This window comes from Haplochromis burtoni, unplaced genomic scaffold, assembly GCF_018398535.1.
Source record: "Haplochromis burtoni strain Fernald_Lab_line unplaced genomic scaffold, NCSU_Asbu1 Contig_216, whole genome shotgun sequence".
Taxonomy (NCBI): Eukaryota; Metazoa; Chordata; class Actinopteri; order Cichliformes; family Cichlidae; genus Haplochromis; species Haplochromis burtoni.
Genome location: NW_024582577.1, coordinates 356445 through 377592, shown reverse-complemented (window position 1 = coordinate 377592; position 21148 = coordinate 356445). Strand labels below are relative to the sequence as shown.

Sequence of the window (21148 nt, the reverse complement as noted above, 5' to 3'; positions counted from 1 at the left end):
TTGACTTGCATATATAATATGTGTGTTGTTATGAGTTGTGATGGTAGTGAGACGGCGGCCGTAAAAACAACACAGGAGGTTGAGCCGGAGATGGTGAAGATTTTCGCTGATTTACCAGGAGGCACAGGATTAAAATGAGTATCAGAGGGATTGAGTTCAGGTTGAGAGGTTTGGAAACAAAGTTAAAGCGGCAAGGGTGAGATTGTGCTGCCAGGCAGGAGAGTCTCTTCCAGAGAGAGCTGCAATAGGAAGACCACAAAAAACATTTCAACATGGACAAGCTATGTTTGTGTTTGTGCGTGATTTCCCCCTCACTACACAGAAACCTTGTTTGTCTGTGTATCTCTATATTTCACTTTAATCATCTGGACAAAATCCATCAAAACATTTGAGACTCCAAAAAATTCAGCTGAAATATATTTAATAGTAACAAAATAACATTAACGTATAACATTAATATCAAATGAACAGTGGACATTGTACAACAGTTCCTGAGTTGTTACACACATCTTTGACACTAATGTCTAAAATGACACACTGTTGTTACTGACAGGCTCAACACTGCAGATACACACTGAACAGTGAATACTGTAAATGTATTTCCAATAAACAGTTTATTGCAATATTTACAATAAGGTATGGAGTGCTACGCATTCAAATGAAAAGCTCCAAAAAGTATATGGATGTATGTACATTTATAATACTGAGTCAAACCTGGACAATATGTCCAATACTCACAAAATAATTAGTAAAGCACAAAAGGTCACTTATACACAGAAACAGCACTCCAAGAAATCATCAACACCACCTTTATAGTACATATTGAGTTTGCAGCATATTGGAATATATGGTGTTAAAATTCAGACTTTATTCTGTACTTGTACATGTTTGTTTTCATTTGTAAATATAGTCATAGGCTATTAAATTGTGCCTTCTAGTCAGCTCATGAGCCTTTTTGCAGCCTGCTACTTATTGCCTGTTTAACTACAGTATGTACAAAAACATGTTTCGTCCTCTGCATGTGAAACAAACTAAGAACAAGGATGAAGTAAACAATTTACGTCCACTGTAAAAAATTGAAGAGCTATAAAAGAGGATTTGTCCAAAAACAGTGAGGGAATGTAGTTTACAGTAACCTTTGTGATGACACTGTGATATAAACATTGACCTCCACAGCTTTGAAATCGTTTTATTGTACAGTAGCTTTATGTTGAGTATAAAATGAGAAAAATATGTAAAAACCAAATATTTTCATGGAATTTAATATTAATAAACAACAACAAAAAAATCTGTGGCATTGCAAAACTCAACCAAGTGCCACAAAATGATATTAAAATTACTTTGGCAAGTCGGCTGATTTGATTTTGATGTGCATCAGAGAATAATGTGCCATGTTAGACTCCAAACTTTACCAAGTGGAGCATCATTGTTGCAAGTTTACTTCGTCGTGGTTACATCGCGTCCTCCGTGTCGGCTGTCAAATAACGAAGGAAGACTTGTGGCGGAAATGACCCTGTGAAAAACAGGAAGTAGGAAGTTACCTTAGATTTTCTTTTTTTTGGATTTGACTTCCAACGAACGCGGTGTGCTTTGTAAGTTTACCTCATCCGCGTCTCCATACTCAACACTGCTATTCTGTGCAGGCCAGTTGTAGCTGAAATAAAGTGAAACAGAATGCATTAAAAAAAAAAAGTCAGGATTTTGTGTCCTTTCATCAGAGCTGCAGACTGTACTCACTTATTTTCATTGTGGCCTTTTTTGTGGAAGCATCCACGTCTGAAGGAATGACAAATGGAAACCGCCAAGCATAAGAACGCAACCACAGCACCAAACACCTTGAGGAAAATCCCCAGGATGTCAACGTCATCTGCAACAGGGCACAGAGAAGTGCTCATGAGAGAGTTACGTGGCCTGAGACATATCGATAGCCTATAACCATGACTTATATCATTGCTGTATTTTCATTTTTATGTATATCTTGTGTAATTGCCACACTCCTAAAATCCTCAATTAATTGTTATTGGCTTCGATGAAAATAAGACGAATTTCATGTTCATTAAATACACCAACTCAAGATACCAAACAATGAAACAAATAAAAACAAACTTTGTCTGCCTGCTTATCACATTAAATAGGAAGAATTCAGATGTTGTACAGTAACAAATTTTGACATTTAATAATAAATATAATAAAAATAACGAATTAGATTTTTTACATGAATTATGGTGAATGTCTTTTGTTTTGTTTTTTCCATTATTTTTTCTATAAAAATGTTCAAATGTTCAAAAATGAACAACTCCTACAACAAAATGAATGCCTATAGTGTGCAAAAACACTATAACTGTGTGGACAGCTGCTTGATCCTTTCTGCTTCATGTTCTGGCTGCAGAATACGCTGTCATGGGCATGTTAGCATATCAGGGGCGTGGGTGTCTGAAACTGTTGCTTCCCAGCGAGGTGCTGGGATCAGACTGACCTGGACAGCCGGAGCTTTCCTGCATCCAGTTCGTTGCAAAGGGATGACGCTCAGCTGAGGGAATTAGTTTCCCTTAGCTGCCTTCAAATGGCAGTTATAAGCACAAAGTATACTTGGCCTTCAAATAGTTTATATAATATTTAGTGGGTACAGTGGTGCTTGGGGTAAAATTAATGAAAAATATTGTTATGTTTGCTTTGAGATAAAGTTTATTTCATTCCTACATGTGAAGTCGCGCCTGTCTTGTCCTGTCTGTGTTCATATGTTTTAGCTTCCTTCTGTTATTTCACACTTTTTCTCTTTGCCGTGTTAACTTGAAACTTGAGAGTGAACGTGTCTGATTTTGCTTTTGGCTTAAAGTGCTGTCAAAAGACCTGCTTGGCTGGTGTGAATGTCACTCACAGACTTCCATTATTTGCGTGGGACACTGTGCATGCCCCGCATCATTCTTTGCCTGGCAGTAGTACTCCCCCGCGTCCTCCTTCCTGACCCTTCGAAATTTCTGTGGAGACATTTTTAGAAAACTGTCAGTGCACTGACACGTAGACGAACTGTCAACAATAGGATGTCTGGCTGTGGTTGAATATAGCGACATTTTGGCCTTCAGATGGATTTACGGGCTGCTTTTAATACTGCTGTAAGATTTTAGATTAGAGGGCATCGCCCTATGTTTTATAACATGGTTAAATTTCTGCCAGATGTTAAACTTTTACCTGGAAACACATCAATTTGGTTTTAAATGCAACATTATCCTTGTTCCATATGCCAGGTTTTGGATAAGTGTTCTTACTGGCTCTTTTTACACACGAGGGTTAATCCTGCTCTTAGTCATATAATGCTTAAGGTTTTATTTAGATTAAGCGGGTAACATTTACATTAGATAAGCTCTGACAGAGAATACTCGGCACTAATGAGTCCTGTCTACAAACAGAACAGACAGGCAGGGAGAAGAAGTTTACATCTGTTCATTTAACAAGAATAATAGTAAATACTGAGTGCTGCCGTGCCTCAAGAGATATTTTGCACAGACAATAGGAACTGAAATGATAAAGCCATAAATGTAGCAACAACAGGATGCTTGTCATTTTTGTACCAGGCCTCCGGTGTCGGGGTTGATGCTGTAGGAAGAGTTGGCAAACTTTGCGCTGTTTTTGGGATCCTGTGGAAGCTCTTCATTGTTGTGAAACCAACGGTACTGAGGAGCGGGAAAGCCCTCATTTTCCAGACATCGCAGCTCTGTTGATGTTCCCACTGTGACGGCCTCTGGCACGCTGCACCGTGGTACAACAGGTTTCACTACACACAAAAAGCACAGATTCACATCAGGCTGCTGAATGTTGTGTAGCATTTACACACTGCTGAAAACGATACTTTTACTTCCTAAATGGCTAAAGGATAACATTTCATCAGGAAGTGTGTTGAGTTTCCCCACAACCTTTAGACTGTTCTAAAGTATTTATGTTCACACGCTGAACATAAAAGATGGACACGTGATAGATGTCGCTTCTACAGTCTCTGTCTTTATGCCTTGAATTCAATATTTTGTGTTTTGAAACCAGAGGTCATGAGTGAGTGATCTAACTGAGAAACAGTTAGATCTGCCTTATTATTGTCAATTTTCATCTTAATGAAATCATAATTTATAGAATGAACAACATACTTTGCTGGCCAGGATTTAAAAGTAGCAAATACGTCCATAAAATTAATCAGGAAACTGTTGACTGAGCTCAAAGATCAAGTGGGTGATTTCCTCATTGACTCCCACACAATCTGTTTGCAACCAGAGGTGTTGCCACCTGCTGGTCACTATAAAGAATGCAGGTTTAAAGAGCATCTGGCTTCACTTTTCAGACACACAGGGTTATTGTCTATAGAGTCCATAGTGGTGCACAATTTATATACAGGCAGTGGTTATGCCACATACAGCAAACACTGCTGGCACTCGCTTTTTGTGTTTCTCTGTGTGCAGGCCAGGGTCTGCAACAGGCTCCGTGTCTAAAGACAAGTCTGCGACTCCCTGAGGTGAAGTGTGTTCTCAGCCACTGTATGGTGACAAAGAGAACTGTCATCAAGTGATACGTAAGGTTAAAGTTGGAATTGTTATAACGTCGCCACAAGCCCCAGATATCCCGAGTGATTTATGTAAGTGGGTGTTAAATGGTTGTGATTGCTGTCCCAGCAGGCCACTAGCTTAATCTACCAGCACCTCAAAGGCAACGGTTAGATGCATGGCAACCTCACAGTGACAGCAATCATGATGTAGCTTTATATTTCAGAAGTAAATTGAGTGTAAAATGTATAAACTGCTACATAATCTTAATATCTATTCGATCATAAGAACAAAGTGTGATTAGAACTTTAGAGGGTTGACGATATAGACATGCAGTGACTTTTAGCTCTGCTCTCCATACCTCTTACTGCAAGACTAATAAGTATTTCATCAAAGTCCCTTTGATCATCGATGGCGGCCACCTCGCAGCGGTACTCTGCTGTGTCTGATCGAGTGGCGTTGAAGATCAGAATGTTGGCCGGCTCTCTGAGCTGAGCTCTGTTCTCCAAGTCCCCTTTTGGAGAACGACAGAAAGAGAAAGAGATGGGGGGGGGGTGAAAAACACTTTACAATTGCTCATTCAAATACACAGCGTGACTTCACGGCTTAAAAACAGAATTCTGAGCCAAGGTCTTTCAAGGTAGCATTCACTCAGCTAAGCTTTGAGTGCTGCGACTTTGCTTTGAAACACTGTGCTCTACTGGTTTCTCTAAAAGACAGTTTCCAAGAGGTTTACCTGCTATCTTGTTTTGAAAGTACACATAACTGGGAACACCATTTTTAATCTTTTTCCACTCGATCCTTGGGTTGTTTGTCGAGATGGACTCTATTAAGCAGGTCAGTTCGATGGCTGGGAAGAAAACAGAACGCATGACAGCATGAGAGAGAGGCAGGCTAAATCTGGAAAAAAGAAACGGTACTTTGGTTAAATAGGTTAGTGTGATTTTCGAGCAACTCACGCTCAAACTCATTTGCCCAAACAATCTTGTCCGTGGTCCGGAGGATTACCCCAAGTGATGATGGAATGTGACCTGTGGAGAAAAAAAAAAAACACAGGCAGTAAACGCTGAGTAACCCCGATTAGACACGCGAGCATTTTCATTAGCAGACATTATAAACCGGGCATGTTGCCTAATAAACACTGGATTAGACCGACAAATATAGCTGACATAAGTGTGCCACATATTTTTAATGAACTCCTTGTAGAAATATACTGTCATTAACATTTAACTTGAATTATTTGTGGCGTTTAATTGGATAATAACGTGACTTATGATGAGTCGATGGAAGAGACCAGAGCTAGTTGTAAATGATAATGAAAGAAAACAGAGATTTGACACGAAGGACTCTGTAAATATTTGGATAGTGACCCATTTTTTGTTGTTGCTGTTGTTGTCAGCTTTAATCCTGCGCAAGATGAAATCCAGACCGAGAATGCAGCAGACAATGTAAGTAAGCGTGCAGACAAGAGCCAAAGTCACTTTAGCTCAGTTACTAAGGATCAGCAATGCTCTTGTAATAAGTTGCAGGACAGAATAAAAGGATTTGTGTTTAGTACTGCAGCACAGCCGGCTCAGACCAAGTAAATGACACACAGGCTTTAGCCATTAGCAAACATGACAGTTGCTATATTGACTTTATTTCACACTGCTTGTTTTATAACAAAAAGGCTCCAAACATTAACTGTATATAGAAGATGGATGTTGCCACTGTAACCTCACTGAATTCCTATGTTGTAGTCTCAAGCTACACACTCACATACAGTAGTAACTAAGGATGCTCCTGGTAACTAATTTGCTAGTTATTTAAACAAGAGAAAAAGTCAACCTTCAGAGAACATTCAGAACTGAAGTGAATCTAATGGACTGCACATGTATTTGAGAGCTATTTGAAGCCGCTAATCACATGTCAAGTTGAGTTTTAAATGTAAATCTGTTGGACACTGTGCCATATATAACAGTCACAGTATTTAATGTCACAGTACCAACAAACCACAGCCCTGGTTTGTGGCTGGTGGCGTCACAACATTTCTCACCGGGATGGAGCTGCCACTGCTTATTAATAAAAACCAAATAAGTAACTTAGCTGACTAGTATCTTTGGTACTAACTAGCAAGAGGCAGAACATTTTAATGTGTAATCAAGTAGTCGCATGCATCCCTAGTAGCAACTTGGTAACTGCAAAAGCAAGCCTAACTTGTTCTTTTGTTTTCAAAAGGATGTGAAACTAACACAGAACATTCAGGAAAGTGTTTACTGAGGTCATAGGTTATGTCAGCACTCCAGTAATTTTACTTTCTTAAATATAATAAAAAATCCCGGAGAAAGAATGGAAGCAGATTTGAAGCAGATTTTCCTCTGGCCTCACTTTTCCAGCCTGGAGCTTATGTTCAAATTTGTGCACAGCCTGCTGTTCCCATCTTCTGTGTGTGCTTCTCTTGCACAGTACCCTCACCTGCATGTCAGGTTACCAGGTTAACCAGCGATTTTTAACTGGCTGCAAGTTTGAGTGTGGTTGGCCCTCCAAATGTTTACCCCCCCCCAGCTCATCACCAGCAACAGGGATGTCCTTTAGCCATTAGAAGTGAGTGTAGTTAATGCACATATGGTTATATTAGTTGATCATAATAAGACACACGTAACAGAGTTTTCTTCCTGTTCTCTCTTTTCACGGGCACATGCTCGATCAAAGAGTGTCGTTTAATTGTTGGGGTTTCCTCTGTATTATTGTAGAGTCTTTACCTTACAACAGGTGACTGCTGTTGTGATTTGGTGCTATATAAATACAATTTAATTGAACTGAATGCAAGTTTTAATTTCTTTTTTTAAGCGACCGTTACACTGGAAACCATTCTGGGGACATTAACTATTTAAAAAGGGGAGTTAGAGATGATATCTTTATATTGATTTCTGACAAAAACACAGCTGCAGAGATAGTTTGCATCACTAGTTATGTTAGATATTATGGATGACGATGCGCCCCTGAGGAATAGCTGGAAATGGTCAATGATGTGTCACCCAGTAGACCAGAAAGCCCCCAAGTCATTTCAGTATTTGGTGCAGTATTAAAGCGTTTACTCACTGAAGACAAAAAATACTGGTTTAGAGAAGGGGTGCGCAGTTCATCCACTTTTACACATCGTTTAAAAACCATACACACTAAAATATTACTAGAATTACATTATATTATTATAATGTACATCTAGTATATAGTATATTATATTACTAGAAGAAGTACATGTACATTTTTTTGTATTTTTTCAGGGCTAGCTCCTTTGCTAAATCATAATACTAATTCATACTGAGGTTGCAAAATAAATCATTTATCAAGATCCCCAAACAAATCAAATCAGAAGCACAAGAATAACTTCACAGCGGGAATGAGCTCACATTTGAACCATACTTAATCAACCATCTTCGTTTCCCTCTGGCACAAACACAACACATGAGACGCGCTTATTTTAAGTTCAGTGCTTGAGCGAAACGCTGAAAGCAATCAGTGTTATTTTGCAAATGTCAGATTATAACGGCGAGAGGCGTAATTCACAAGTTTTGTTCAATTTGGGTCCGCCGAATGCCAATTTAAGTGGAAAATACGTGAATCTGGGGACGAGACGGGTGTGCAGTGTGACATCGAATTAAGGAAATGTGAAAATTACTGCTCGGCAAACACAAATAATTCAACAGTCTTTGCTAAGGCTAAATAAGTAGGTTTCTACCTTCCCTTGGTACCCTATAGTCAACATTTTTTTGTTCCAAATGCAGTAATTACTGAGTACACGCACAACGAACAGCACCCATGCTGAGTAATGAAGGCAATCACGCTCCCAGTGGGGGCAGTAGTTAGGGTTTCAAATAGAGGCTGAAATTAGACAATAATAATCTGAGCCGCCCCTGAATACGACAAGACATCCCTCCTGTTTTCCCGAGGCAGCGTGCACTCTGACTAACTCCGAGGGATTTGAGCGGCCTTGTTAGGACACGGGCGTCCCTGAGTTGTACATTGTGACTGGGAGCCAAAGGGAGAGCGAGCATATAGCCTTCAAGTGATGAAAACATGGGTCCAACCAAAGCATCCGCTCTTATAAGCACAGCTGCGGACAGTGATGAGATCTGACTCGCAGGTCTCAGCTTCCGTCTCTGCTGCTGACTTTCCCACCCTGTACATCAAGGGCTATTTTTACCACAGCAGTGACTGGACATCCCGAGAGACGCGACGAAGGCCCGTCCAACTGAAGCTCCCTCGACATACGCACGTACTGACCCTTCAAAATGCCCTTTGAACTGCTTCTTCCAGATCTGCGAGGTACTCGTTTTGAGGAACGATATTTTTGAAAAAAAGAAAGAAAGAAAAACAAAAGCTCTTTCAAATACTGGAACATTTAATTAAATCTGCAGCTGCAATCACACTGCAGACTCAAAGTATCACGTAAGAGAAAACAACTGCTTTCGCAGTGTTATGGGTTGCAACACGGCCGTGTGTGATGTGCTTTTCAAAGTTTACAGGAAACAGATCTGCTCGAGTTCATCTGTTTTCATAAGTATGTTGTAACGCTGACAAAATCTCCTTAGAGGATACATCTCCCGTGTTCATCTGAACAAAAACCATGGTGAAAAACAAGTTTTTAGCCTTTATTATCTGGGGCGAACAAAATCTAGAATCAATGCGCACCAGTTGTACAAGCAGGAACGGCGTTAACAGGATGTTATTAAAGGTTTTTCTCATCTCTCTTCCAAATAATGCAAAATGTAGGACGTGGGAAAGAGTAACCACAGTCAATTAACATGACAATGTATAACTAATTACTAATGCGAGCTTAAAATAAAAGCACGCAGACAACAATGTTTGGTGGCCTCCCTTCCCCCGTGACACGGTGCAGGCTGAAGAGAAGACAATGTTTCTGAATTATGAAAATAATCTCAGCGCTTGCTGGAAAGCAAACAGGGGCTCATTTTTAATCCCTCTGTCATTCTAATGCAAAGACAAAGTAGGTCTATAGTCAGTTCTGAGAGAAACTGGCTTTTAAATAGCCACATTCAGCAATCCTCTTACGCTCTAAATATGAAAACAACCACCCATCCCTGTCCCTGCAACAAAAAGTTGTTGATCCAGTGAATCTATAAAAAGCTTTTTCCCAGACATTCCAGTGCAGTCGCAGCAAATATGCCGAAGACAGTGGATGGAGCGAGGAGGCCCACTGGGATTTACAGCATACTGGAGTGACTGCGTAACAGAACAACTCAACGCTCAAGCAGATTTGATTAAGTTGGTTATGTTGTTATAAGAACTGGGAGGAAATAAACTGTTCATTCAAGCTACGCACGTGACACAATGACTGCAGCACCTCAGACAGATGAAATATAAATGAAGTCCCAATAAAGCACAAGGCCGATAAAATATAACTCATTTTTCGCAACCTATAACAACGCAGCTTAAATTACATAAAACAGCAACGCCAACAATGTTCATATTTGATAGAGCGTGTGTTAAACACTAAAATACCAGATATCTTCTGGTTCCTGTAAACTTTATGAACTTGGAAAAAGCAATTTGAATACATTTTTGTGGTGTGTGGGAAATGGGAATCTAGCAGTTTTTTATCATCTATTGACAGAAAAATGTATCAATTGCTCCTGAACAATCATTCAAGACAATTAGCATTTAATGAAATCCTAACACAAAAACTCAACGGCCAATTCATTAGGTACGCTTTGCTCATACCAGGTTGGACCTTTTTTACTTTTAGGAATGCTTTAATTCTTCAAGGCATATGTTCAACAAGGTGGGGGAATCAGATATTTTGGACCATGCTGACATGATAGCATCACGCAGTTGCCGTGATCTGTACCTCCCGTTCAAAGGCATTCACTGAGGCAAGCTCTTGAGATCTGGTGAGTGCAGAAGCCATTTAAGTATGGTGAAGTCATTGTCATGTTCAAGAAGCCGGTTTGAGAAGATGAGTACACTGTGGTCATAAAGGGTGGACATTGTTAAAACTACACAGGCAGGCTGAGGCATTTAAATCACGCAAACTTGGTATTAAGCAGCCAAAACCGAGCCCAGAAAACATCTCCAACACCATTACACCAACAGCAGCAGCCTGAATAGTGATATAAGGATGGATCCATGCTTCCTGGTTGCTTACACCAAATTCAGACTCTACCATCATCAGATCAAATCAGTAAACATTTTTCCAAGCTTCTCCTGTACAGTTTTGGTGAACTTATCCATTTCCTGTTCTTAGCTGACAGGGGTGGCACATGGTGTGATCTTCTGCTGCTGTAGTCCATCTGCTTTGAGGTTCAACATGTTTTGCATTCAGAATGCTCTTTTGCGTGTCCTCATTACTTACTTATATTTATCTTCTTATCAACTCAAAGCAGTTTGGCCATTCTCCTCTGACCTCTGGCATCAACAAAGCATTTTCAACCAGAGAACTGCTGCTTACTGGATATCTTATCTTTTATAGTAAACCCCAGAGGGGGTTTCATGGGAGATTTCCAGTGGATCAACAGTTTCTGAAATACTCAGACAAACCCGTCAGCCATCAACAATGATGTCGCAGTTCAGTTTAAACTTCAGCATGTTGTCTTGATCATTTCTACATGCATAAATAGACTGTGCCATGTGACTGGCTAAATAGCTATTTGAGTTACCTGTTGTACCTAACAAAGTGGCTGATGAGCAAATGATTACAGATTTTTATTTTTGATGCAAAGTCTCATTCATAATGTCCAAAGCCCAATTCTGAGTCCGGAAAATCTCAGAAATAGCATTTCTTTTTTTAACTTTTCAATTTTCTTGCAGCATAAAGGAAAAAAAAATTAACAATGTAAGAATTACATCCAATTTTCTGCACATCAGAATCACAAGAAGGCATCTATTTTTACCTTAACTTAAAATAATTCAGCTTTACACATCAGTGCGTTCCAGTTATATGCAGCATGAATCACAATATGCTAAATGCAAAACGTCTGAATAACGATTCATTTTCATTATTCAAACATGACAGCACTCTAAAGCTCAAGGTCAGAACATAAACCAAATCGAGAGCTACATTCACACACAGCTCGGAGTTTTTACAACCAAAACTTGAGAGCATAACAAATGAACCTCTGCCTGTCATCTCCGCTTAGTCATTTGATTTACTGCTTGCAGAGCACCTGGGTGAAAAGTTCAACACTTAGTGGTGCACCCACCCGCAGCCAATTAGCCGACGCAACCACCCAGCATCAGCTGATCGCCACAAATCTCTAGCTGTTGCTGCTGCACATCATCTTGTCACCGCTGCCCTCGACCTGCCTCACTCATGGCACCCCACTCACCATCACTATCGATCAATCACCACGTGATCAGGAGAGGTCAAACTACAATAAAATGAAATTCAAGCAGCCTCATATGTATATGATGCATATACATATATGCAACAACCAAAAAGACAAAGCATTTTAAATATATATTATTCACAGGCCCGTGTTTCTGTGTACCACAGGTCTCCACCATGTGGCTGCCGTCTTTTTATACTAAAGTAACGTTTGCATTGTTTGTATTCTGGAAATTTCTTTAGAAATTAGTCGACAAGTGAGCGTGCAATATGTATGATTTCTAGGCTAGGTTACACGTTTTTAAAATCACGTAAAAAAAAAAAAATTCAAAACGTGAAGGGTGCTCTGACAACTACGTCATTTTCCAGCTCGGATGTGAGGTTTGCTCAAGCGTAAAACAATCAAATACAATCTTCAATCGATAATGAGCAGACTGTTAAAACGCCACAAAACACAACAAAAACGTTTTCCTGACATTTCCCAGCCCGTTTACACGTCAAGCTAACGTTAAAAAACGTCCTTGTCGGCTCGTAGCGCTGACAGAACCGCTACAGCTCGGATTTAACTTGACTGTAGTCGCACCTCGCCGACTCCGATATGATAATAGCTTTGTGAATAAGCGGGGGAAAACTCACCTAGGCTGCTGTAAAGCACAAAACAGGCTACGAGTCGCGCAATCGCCATCTTGCAGCGTATCATTTATCGGTTACAGCTGCACACACTCAGCACCTCTGAGAGGTAAGAGGAGGATGAGGGCACAAAAGACTGGTGGATGTTGCCATCGACGAGTTTCCATAGCTACAAGGGCTCCGATGTGGGGTTGCGCCCTGAACGCAGTCTGACAGGCGGTAGGCGGTGCCAAACATGCCCTCCACCTCCTCCTCCACACACAGACGCACAATTCTGACCGTATGTTCTCGTGGGAAAGTGGCGACCTACACCCTCTAGTGGTTATTTTTCTTATTGGGACCTTAAAAGACCATAACAGGGAAGATTTTTTCCCCTTTATTAAAAGAAACATATAACAGCTGAAAATCAAGCAGCATTTTGAGATCTCTTGCTCACGCTGACAGACAGACGCATTATATACATGATCAGAAATTACAAGAAAAGGATGCCGATGCAGATTAACAGACTGGATATAATCTTTTACGGATGATGCTTTGTTTTGTTCTCCCCAGTTCAGTGTGAATAAGAAGTACAACTCATGCTAAAGTCTCCAGTGAGCTGACACTGTAATTGGTGTTTGAACTGAATCAGAGAGGAGAGGGAACAAGGCAATCATTGCATCAGAGTCTTGTAAATAAACATGTAACGCTGCTCTCTTCTGTATGCTTGGGAGGACTGTCCCTCTTTTTCATATAAGATAAAATGGTGAGAAATGCATAATCAGGATGATTTAAGATGGATGTAGGTCAGTGTTTTGATCATCAAAAGTGGATGAGAAACTGATTTATTTCTATGAAAAAAAAATCTAATTTCTCTATTTAATTTCCTTGATACAGTAGGTGTGAGTATATTTATGACAATCAGTTTCAGCGTTAAGAGTATTAAAGATGTTGAGTATGTCGTCTGGATATTTGAATACAGTGAACTGATTCTTCTGTTTTATGCATGGAATAGACATCGAAACTGGAATGAGAAATAAAATAAAGTCATTTAAAGGTCCATCCACTATAGCGTCAACTATCAGTTTGACTTCTCACACTTTCATTTAGCTTCCATGACACATTTTTTACATTTTTAAAGAACCGTTATGATGGAAACCTGAGACACATACATGTGAAAAAGAGAGTTTTTACAGGCCTAAAGGGACTTGTGGAGGAACTTTGGCACACTCTTCATTACAACATTGCTTCAGTTCTTTGAGGTTTATGGGCATTTGTTTATGCACAGCTCTCTTAAGGTCCAACCACAGCATTTGATTGCAGCACCTTGGTTCTTTTGTTTTTGGGCCATTCTGTTTTAGATCTTCTTCTGTGCTTGGGATCACTGTCCTGTTGCATGACCCAAATTGTGCCCAAGCTTTAGCTGCCAGACAGAAGGCCGGACTGAATATACAGAGTTCATGACTAGATGGTCTGGTTCTGTGGCAGCAAAACAAGCCCAAATCATGATCGCTCCACCACCATGCTCCGCTGAGGTCTTCGGCAACAATTAATCAACACTACAAGGGCATAAAGGCAGAGGATGCCCCCCCCAAAGGAATCCTCACCAAAACAAATATAACAAAAATCACTGATCATGCAACATTTATTAAGAAAGAACCTTGTGCTTTTTTATCTTTATTTCAATTTCAAAAGATTGCAGCGTCCTCTATAAATTGTTTTATATTCCCGACATCAAAGTGTCCTATAAAGATTCTATTAATATGATTTTTATAGAGTTGTATTTCCTATAATTGTTTTGACAAATATCAGCTTCTTGGATTCCTGGAAAAAGCAGTAGATGGCAGTGTGAAACCAGAAATAATAATCTGCTAATACATCTCACTCATCCAAAGATCAACAGCATGTATGTAGACATAAGGTCTATAATTAGGTATGCATATATTATATTTTGCATTTCCACAATTTCACAGTCACATGATGTGAAACTCTTCTGATGCAGTTAGGGTTTAGCCCACTGAATACAACCGTGTAGTCCACCCACTACAAGAAAAAGAAAGAAAGAAAGAAAAAGACATAAAAAGGCAACATATTACAGATGAACTTGTTGCCCTCTTTGAATACTCATGCTCCATCAGACCATGCTGCCCTGCTTTCACTGTTGGTAGTGTTGCTAGGCAATGGTTCCTCTGTTGAGAAGCTCTTCGTGGCTGCCCTTTTGTTGCAGCTCAGACAAAACTGTACATTTTGATTGTTTTACAAAGAAATATCCAGGTTTGTCATCTTCCTTTTTGAGAAAAAATGTGAAGACTTCATTTTGGGCGAGTGAAATGCAAAAAATATGTGCCATGCTTCAACTAATTAAAGAGCCAAATTAGCCAGAGCATCACAGTGTGACAGTGAGTCATATTACAGGTGTTGCTCATTGGCACCTGCATCTGTGCTATGTAGCTGTTGTACAAGGCGGTGGCTGTTTGCTTGAGCCATCGTGCATCATTTGCACAGTGATTATATATCTTCCAAGCTATGAATAATGCACTGCAGCTGGATTTAATATCCACCCAGTCTTTCCAGTCTCAAACCCACAAGCCCTCTTCGTGCAAGCTTGATAGGCAGGTCTAACACCAACTAAGCTATTTAAGGGGTTGAAATAAGCGCAGGATATTAAAGCATATCAGCAGGTAAAACCTACAGTGAATTAAAAGAGCAAATTTCTCTCTCTAGTTGGTGCTTTGCGCTCCTTCCTGTGAGTTTTGACATTTTGCAGTATATCATGAAAAACAGAAACTGCTGCTGAATGGATAAACCCCTGATAAACACATTCTGGAGTTTAAACATTTTGATTATACTCTGAAGCCTCAGGGTTTTTATATTTTATTTGTAGTACATCGAAAATTCTGTAAAGACTCTTCATCTGTGAGGCCAAATTGACCAACCTTGGCCTTTGTGAATAAGAGACAAAATTCTGAACTACAATAAGCCTTTTGTTATTGACTGTTGTCTGCATCTCTCAGCTACAACTCCACTAGATTCAATGCAACAGAAATAAAGCACAAGAAACATCACATCTTTTTAGTTAGTCCCCTTAGTCAATGTGCCGTGCACTATAACCTTTAATAATGGTTGATCCGCATTAATCTGCATGCAGTACATCTATAATGTATTTTACTGTTTACTACTTTGTCCATGATTTCTATTTTTTCTTAGAAGACTTAAATGGTTAGTCAAATGGAGGCACTTTAGTCCCTCAAGTGTAAATACTGTATATAATAACAGCTTCCTTATAGCAGCTTCTAAAACCAGTGTTACAATGTGCCTTAATGTTAGAAAACAATAAAAACAGAGATACAGGAAACATGGTAAAATAGCTGTAATTGTACTTTTCTTGCTAGAGGTTTAAACTTGAACACAGCTTAAAATATAGTCTATATTCTGGCTTGGAAAAGCTATAAAACCATTCAGTAACAATCTTAAAATCAATCTCTTACAAAATTAAAAGCCCACGTGGCAATTCTCAGCGTGGTGTGATCTCTTTTCCTGGTTTTAGTTGCAATTTTAAACGTTCCCTTCAGGGTCATGTGATTTATTTCTGAAATCTTAGCAGTCATGAGACGAAGGTAAGTAGGGCATCTTCTGACTCTTTCGACTGGACCAACCATGGAGAGATTATTCAGGTGTTTTAAAAGACTTGCTCATGACTGAAACGTTTGCCCTTCTTTGCCAAAGCAGTCACATATTTCACTTGCAGCGTATCATCTCTAAACTGCCGGATTCGTCAGTCAGTTACTGCGAAATACACAGCGAGCTGTGTTCTGCAGCGAGAGAGTTCTGCAGGTTACTCACAGCGGATACTTTCTGTTTATTTCATTTAAAAAAATCAGGGCAGAAGTGAAAGAACATACCAGGTCGCTGTCTTGCACAACGGCAGTAACGCGCTGTTATGCTGTGCAGAGACGCATCATTATAAACCTGCTCAAGATAATGGCCATCCATATCCAAACTTTAGACCTTATACACTTATTATATTGTGTATATAAATCCCTTATATCCAGTTCAGTGCCCAGTATTTTTACATACTGCTGTTTCTCATGCTTTTCACACTGAAAACAAATGATACATATGTTGGATAGATGAAGGCACTCCACATCTTAAGGGATTTAAAGAAATGCTAATGTAGACTATCTCTGGCTTTATATTGGTCATAACTGTCACACTTTCTTTGATGGATATTCTAATCTCTAAGTAACCTTCTGTGAGAGTCAGAAACCTGCTCTTTAAAGATTCCCATAAAGCCTGCCATCCCCCTCCATGCAGCCATCATTAGTGTGTGTGTGTGTGTCTTTTTCTCTTCCAAATATTTCTGCTGCATATTGTTCCTGTTCTAACTGTATAATGTAAGTACATTTAAGCTGCATTGTGCTTTTTAAAACTGTGAGATTCCCGAGGCTGTGTAGCTTGCGCTGCTTTTGATCTTTCATTTTAAATGTAACATTTTTCTGATTGCAGCTGACACACATTCGGATGGAGCTTTCATTAAAAAGCTGCAGCCAGAAGAGTCGGTGGGACTTTAAGGTGCAGCTCAAAGTCCCAGACACAATGATCAGATAGAAAAGGCAGGAAAAGGAACAAATGCTGGGGAGGTTAAAGTTTCACATCATGTCAGATTGAAGGAGGCAAATGGGTTCGTTAAGGAGGGATTCAGCGTCCTTCTGCGGCATTATGTAACTATTCACTTAAATTAAATTATCTCTATATAATCTTAATGCTTCAGCTCATTGTGACATTTATGGATATCCTGAAAACTGTTTATTTGTGCCCTTTATAGCATGATTAGTTACCACACAGCAAGAAGCCAGGGGCATTTCTGTGTGGGTTTCCTACAGCTGCTCCAGTTTTTTCCCCACAATCCAGAGACATGCAGCTTAGATCAACTGGTGATTCAAAAATATACTGTAGATGTAAACTGGTTGTCGGTCTCTCTGCATTAGATCAGTGACCTGCCCAGGGCGTACCCTGCCGCTCTATCCATGACAGCCAGGAAAGGCTCCAACCCAACTGCAACCCTGAACTGGATAAGTGGAGGAAAATGGAGGGATGCATTATTTATCTGCACTTTCTCTAAAGCTGCAGTTTTCTAATGTCATTCATTAGAAATTACAAATGATCTCTGTATAAAATTTCAATATCTCAGCCAATAGAAGAGCTGAATTATAGATCAGGTTATGAAACTGAAATTACAAACTTAAAATAAAATAGCTTCTTATTTTACATCTGCTTCCCCTGTAAAAGCAAAACAAAACAAAAAACATAATGTGTAAAAGTACAGTACAATTTACTGAAGGAATTTTCCATGTTAATTTTTATGGATTTGTTTAACCACACATTGAAATGTACCATTTATGATATAAGAAGGACAGAATAACAGGTTACCTTTTGTGATATTGATTTCACATATGAATCATGTGATCAGGATAAGGAAAATACAAGATAGCCCCAGTGTTGTTAAAGGTTTGCAGATGTAAAATCTTGAAAATCAATCAAATCAGCTGTGCCTTCATTGCATTTGTATGATCGTTGTCATTAGAAAAAGGCAGAAGTTGACTAAAGCTCTAAAATCACCTGTGAGGATATAAAGCTTATTTTAACTGTTGTGCAGAACAGTAACAGATTCTTGAACCAATTCTCTGAAGCCACTGACCCCTTTCATCCAGTAACTTTACTGAGTGTGTCAAAGTGAACATACATTATCTGCTTTACACTCCGGGCCACATTTGTCAAGATGATGCTGAATGTGATGTGAATGATGTCTTGTAGCCTGACCCTCAAGGAACAAAAGATTTAGCCGAGTTTTTGTTTTGTCACTGAGGATTTTCAAGAAAATTAAATGAAAAGTTGTGTGGTAGAGAGATGTCTTTAGAATAAATACTGAATAACTCCATATTTTGCATATACTTGAATACTTCTACACATCTGTGCTTACAGTACTTTTTTAAAAACAAAAAGTTCACTGAATTGTTTCAGCTAGTGATGGGTTATAGTTTAAATTCTTCTGTAAAAAAAGGAATAAACCATAGCAGTATTAAACACTGGGAACAGACTGCACTGTTCAGCTTGTAGCACTGTAAAGTTTGTCTGCTGGTTGCAAATGGGATTAACTTTACAAAAGTTATGAGAAAAGTCAAAAGCAGTAGGCGAGTTCTTTGTGTTCATTGTGTTTTGCTCACGTGCAGAGATTCCCGCCGTTGGCCACAACAGCTTGAACTCCTTCATCAACTGAGCCTCGCCCACAGTGAAGCTGATCACATTCAGAGAGGCTAAATGGCACCGTGATGCTGCACAGATCAAGAGTGAAGAATTAGACAGCGCTGCATCTACAGCTCTTTTTGCACTGTGGTATTTATAGATTTCACAAATGAGCTGGAAAATAGTGCGATGCACAGGAGAAAAAACACAGGTGTTTAGAGGCTTATTGATTTTAGGTTGAACTTCAAATTTCTGCTTTTCTTCCACACCCTGGTCTTTTGCTTTATAATGATAATAGCTGGGTGTGTTTTCATTAAGAGGAGATATTTCTGGAAGCACTGTACACCTTTACAAACATGCAAAACCATGGCAACTACACTTAGCTAAATGTGTTTTAATATAACTGTCATCAAAAAGCTGAGTGCAGGGCTTTTGATGGGTGTGGAGATGCTGCGTGCGGGTAGTTATATAGACTCACTGCAAATCAAGACTGAAAAAAACGTTAAAATTCAATTATTTAACCTTCTGAGCTAAGCTGAAAGACACATGTGAAGGATAGTGCTGTGATTCGGTGCGCTGAGAAAAGCAAAGCGTGGCGCTTCGCTACTGCCGTATTTTCCCCACAGATACACAATTTGGGCGGGCTGTTCACAGACTCTACTGATGACCACTGAACATGACAAGTGATTCTCATCTGAGGAGCACTGCAGAGAATCAAAGTGACTTTGAGGCCCTAAGCCCTCCTGCTAACACAATGGATTTGTCAGTCACATCTGCTGCTTCATAGACAAACAGAGACAAAGGACACAAAGATATCAAATTGTTTTTGGATCCTGGTTTTAAAGGTTATGTTTAGCATTTACGCCTACTTTTAATTGTTCTCACTGATACAATAATTTCTGTGAAATGCTGCAGTGTGTCTGCGTCGGGCAAAAAACTGAAAAAAAATTTGTTCTAAAATAATTCACTTTATTTTTTCTCTGGGTTATAAAAGTTATATGAGATTTTTCCGAGACGCTACAACGCTTACTTAAGGATTATTTCTTTGCCTCACACTAAATCCAAATGGCCCACATGTTAGTTCACACAGTCCACAAAGTCAAGCTCAGCACAGTAGTTCAGCTGATCTCAATGCCAGCCCACATGAGCTGAGAGCTCAGCTGATGCCCTTAGTTAATTTCAGGTATGGCACACTAATTAAGCTAATTATCCTTATACATGCTTATACAGTTGCAGCACATCTGCAGGCCACTTCGCAGGCAACTTGATGCATTTTGAAGGTGCAGATATGGTCAACACTGAAGTTCAAGCTGAGCTTCAGAATGGGAAAGAAAAGTGATTTAAGTTAGTCTGAAGGTGAAACAGTTGCAGACAGGCCGGTAGGAGTATTTTAGAAAATGTTGAACTACTGGGATTTTCCCATATAACCATCTTTAGAGTTTATAGAGAATGGCCTGGAAAAGAGAAAATATCCAGCTGTCTGGGTGAAAATGTCTGGTTGATTAGTCTGGACTGGTTTAAGTCTATGGAACAGTGACTCAAAAAACTCACTTGTTACAGCCAAGCAGAAGAGCATCTCTGACTGTACAACACATTAAACCGATGAACTAATTGGACTAGAGCAGCAGAAATCCACACTGGGTGTAATTCCTGTCAGCTAGAACAGTAAATGAGGTCACAATTCACACAGGCTCACCAAAATGGGACATTCTCTGAGTCTTGAGTCATGAGTCATGATTTCAGGGTGAGAATTTGGTGTAAACATGAAAGCATTGATCTTTGCTCAACAGTTCAGGATGGTGATGTTGTAATGGACTGGTGGATATCTTCTTTGCACACTCTGGGCCTCTTACTACCAGCTGAGCATTGTCCGAACACCACAACCCGACTGAATATTCTTGCTGACCATGTCCATCCCTTTGTGACCACAGTGTTCTCTTCTTTTGATGGATGCTTCCAGCAGGATATGGTACCGTGCCACAAAGCTCAAATGATCTCAAACTAGATTCTTCAACATGAAAATTAGTTCACTGTACTGAAAGAGCCTCCACAATCACCAGGTGTCAATCTATATATGACATCTGATATAATTCCTTGCTCTAGAACAAATATCAAAGTATAGTGTACTATTATTTCCCAGATTTCCTGCTTTATCCCATCAAAAAAAGTCCCACAGACTGAATATTTGACATTTGACAGGCTAATTTGAGGCATTTGTGCTTGAAATGTAAGTGAAACAGTAAGAAGACACTGAGCTAAAGGCAATTCTTCCAGACTGACTCACGCATGTCAAAAAGTCATTTTGTCTATCATATGACAGAAATTTGTATATGTATACATGTTTTCTGTTTCTGTCCCAGATGGATCATCATTATTATTAAAACTACAGGGTGGGCCATTTATATGGATACACCATAATAAAATGGGAATGGTTGGTGATATTAAA

The 21148-nt window shown here is 39.5% G+C and overlaps 1 protein-coding gene across 1 annotated transcript; it reads right to left on the bottom strand.

Moving 5' to 3' along the window:
• Nucleotides 1-404: 404 nt before the first annotated feature.
• jam3a (junctional adhesion molecule 3a) lies at nucleotides 405-12746 on the bottom strand. The gene is made up of 9 exons (XM_005937882.2): nucleotides 12487-12746; nucleotides 5486-5557; nucleotides 5263-5376; nucleotides 4888-5040; nucleotides 3570-3772; nucleotides 2879-2978; nucleotides 1738-1867; nucleotides 1603-1654; nucleotides 405-1513 (listed from the first exon to the last, which is right to left on the bottom strand). The coding sequence occupies exons 1-9, from the start codon at nucleotides 12548-12550 to the stop codon at nucleotides 1478-1480; spliced, it is 924 nt and encodes a 307-aa protein (XP_005937944.1). The 5' UTR covers nucleotides 12551-12746; the 3' UTR covers nucleotides 405-1477.
• Nucleotides 12747-21148: the final 8402 nt, after the last annotated feature.